Genomic DNA, 3,397 nt, shown 5'->3' on the forward strand with positions numbered 1-3,397 from the left:
TGACACCATCTGAATCCAGATCACCCAACTCATAGCTCATCCTGTGACAACCAGAGGTTGAAAAAAATATCATAGTTGTTTAAAAGGCCTTATATCATCACTGTGATAAGAGGTTGGGTCATTCAGGTCATTACTAATGTCACCAGAGGGAGAGAATTTTGCTCACAAGGCAGTCTCTGGCAAAAGTTGCTTTATTAAATTCAATTCTTTCATTTTCCCGGCCATTCTGATAGTGCTGCTTTTTGCCATTTGGTATAACTTACTTTGGGACTATGTTTTAAGGACAGTTTTCCATCAAGGCCCAGACGATTTGTGACCTCAAAACACATTTAGATGTACCAGGGGTTCTGGTGTGGTTGGGTCAGAAAACGGCCAGTATTAGATCCTTACCCTTCTTTCTGAAAGCGAGAACCGCCTGAAGCATGGGTTGGTTGATCCTCCTTGCTGAAATGGCCTTGCCAAAGATCTGACTGACAGAGAAATTCTCAGGGAGGCTGATTCCAGAATCTTCGGCGTGTTTCTTATAGTCTTCTTCCATGAGTGACACCCACTGTAAAAGTAAATTGTCCAGGGACTGTCAGTTGGTACAATCACTTGGAAAAGCTTTTGGCAGCATTTACTAAATCTGAATATGCATTCCTTGTGATTCAGCAACTTCACTCCTGGATACATACATTGCAGGAAATGGAAATGTCTACATGTGTTCACTAAAACATGTACAAAAATGTTCGTGGCAGCATTACTCCTAAGAGCCCCACACTGGAAAATACTCAAATGCCCCACTATGGGCTGAATTGTGCCCCCGCCCCTTTAAATTCTTGTTGAAGTTGTAATCCCCAGGACCTCAGAATGTGACTGTCCTTAGAAATAGGGTCTTTAAAGAGGTGATTAGGGTAAAATGAGGTCATGGTTTGGCCCTAATCCAATCTGACGGGTGTCCTTATAAAAACAGGAGATTAGAAAACAGATACACACAGAGGACGGGCTGTGAGGACACAGGGCACAGATGGCCATCTAATGCCAAGGAGAGAGGCCTCAGAAGAAACGAACCCTGTGGATACCTTGATCTGGGCTACTGGCCTCCAGAGCTATACTATACATAGTCTTCCAATCCTTTCCTCCCATTCTTTCTAGAACATACTCTAATCAAACATTCACCTCCACATTCCAGAAACTTGTCTCATCAAGGTTACCAATGACCTTGTTGTGTTGCTATATCTAACGGGAACTCAATGTTAGATATTTTCATTTTACTTGACCTATTAGCTGCATTTGACACAGTTGATAACACTCTTCATTTAAAACTTGATAACCTGCCATGGCTGGGTGGGTCAGTTGGTTAGAGCATCATCCTAATATGCCAAGGTTGTAGGTTCAATTCCTGGTCAGGGCACATCCAAGAATCAACCAATGAATGTATAAATAAGTGGCACAACAAATTGATGTTTCTCTCTCTCCCTCTCTCCCTCCCTTCCTCGCTCTCTGCAAATCAAATAAAAATTTTAAAAAGTAAATAAAACTTGATAACCTCTTGGCTTTTAGGATTCCACACTCTCTTGATTTTCTTCTTTAATGGAGATGCATTATCCATCTCTGATTGCTGGGTCCTTCTCACCAACCTGACCTTTAACATCAGAGTACCCAGGACTCTGGCTCCTTCCATTTATGCTCTCTTTCTCCATGATCATATTAAGTCCAATGGTATGAAAAATACCATCTACCTGATGTATATATATATATATATTCAACCTGGACCTCTTCCTTGAACTCTGAGTTTGTATATCCAGCTGCCTATTCCACATCTATTTGGATATCAATGAACATTTAAAATTAAAATATCCCAAATTGAGTACCCGATTTCCCAACCCCCACAGCCATCATCCCTCTTCTTCCATTTAGCAAACCATACTTCCAGTTTGCTTTGGCCAGAAGCCTGAGTCATCCTTAACTTCTCTCTCATGCCTCTCATTCAATCCATCATATTGGCCCCGATTCAGGAAAACCTGTTGAATCTACCATCAAAATAGTCCCAGAATTTGACTACTTTTTACCACTTCTACCAATACTACCTTAGTTTAAGCCACCATTATCTTTCTCCTGGATTTTCTAATAGCTTCCATAAGTAGTCTTTGTACAGTAATCTTGGCCTTCTTGATCTATTCATATAATAGCCAGAGGAGGTTTTAAAAATATATGTCAGCTAACATCACTTTGCTGGTCAAATTCTCCCAATGCCTTTCCATCTCACTCAGGGGAAAAGAAGAAGAAAAAAGAAGCAGAATGGAAAAAGAGACTGAAGTATATTCATACAATGGAATATCATACGGCAAAGAGAATAAAACTATCTACAACTTCATATTTATAATTTTCATTAATATAATGTTGAGGGATAAGAGCCAGATAAAAAAGGGTGTGCCTACATGATTCCATTTACATGAAGTACAAAATAAGCAGAAGTAATCTATAAGGTTAGAGTCCAGATGGTAGTCTTAGAGGGCTAAGTGTGGTAACTGGTGCTGATAATGTTTTATTTATTTATTTTTAATAGTTTTTATTGATTCTAGAGAGAGAGAGAGAGGGATAGAGAAACATTGGTGAGAGAGAGAAACATTGATCGGCTGCCTCTTGCATGCCCCCTACTGGGGATCAAGCTCAAAACCCAGGCATGTGCTCTGACCAGGAATTGAACCATTGACCTCTCATTGCATGGGACAACACTCAACCAACTGATACGGCAAAGAATAAAACTATCTACAACTTCATATTTATAATTTTCATTAATATAATGTTGAGGGATAAGAGCCAGATAAAAAAGGGTGTGCCTACATGATTCCATTTACATGAAGTACAAAATAAGCAGAAGTAATCTATAAGGTTAGAGTCCAGATGGTAGTCTTAGAGGGCTAAGTGTGGTAACTGGTGCTGATAATGTTTTATTTATTTATTTTTAATAGTTTTTATTGATTCTAGAGAGAGAGAGAGAGGGATAGAGAAACATTGGTGAGAGAGAGAAACATTGATCGGCTGCCTCTTGCATGCCCCCTACTGGGGATCAAGCTCAAAACCCAGGCATGTGCTCTGACCAGGAATTGAACCATTGACCTCTCATTGCATGGGACAACACTCAACCAACTGAGCCACACCAGCCTGGGGCTAATGTTTTATTTCTTTCCTGGGTGCTGGTGACAAGGGTGTATTAATTTTATGAAAACTCATCAAGCCATATACTTTCTGTACTTTTTATTTGTACAATATACATAAAAGTTAAAAGATGAATTCATTCCTAAGGTATCTACACTAATAAAAGAGAAACATGGTAATTGGCGTACGACCGCTACCCTTTTCATTGGCTAATCAGTGAGTATATGCAAATTAACTGTCAGCCAAGATGGCGGCC

General features: G+C 39.7%; 1 protein-coding gene across 1 annotated transcript in view; it reads right to left on the reverse strand.

Moving 5' to 3' along the window:
* Positions 1 to 3,397, reverse strand: part of EPHX2 (epoxide hydrolase 2, cytoplasmic) — a 67,157-nt gene that overhangs the window by 49,071 nt on the left and 14,689 nt on the right. The window contains exon 3 of the mRNA XM_005866646.2: positions 391 to 550. Within this exon, the coding sequence (XP_005866708.1) occupies positions 391 to 550 (160 nt within the window). The remainder of the gene's footprint in view (positions 1 to 390; positions 551 to 3,397) is intronic.

Source organism: Myotis brandtii, unplaced genomic scaffold (genome assembly GCF_000412655.1).
Source record: "Myotis brandtii unplaced genomic scaffold, ASM41265v1 scaffold236, whole genome shotgun sequence".
NCBI lineage: Eukaryota > Metazoa > Chordata > Mammalia > Chiroptera > Vespertilionidae > Myotis > Myotis brandtii.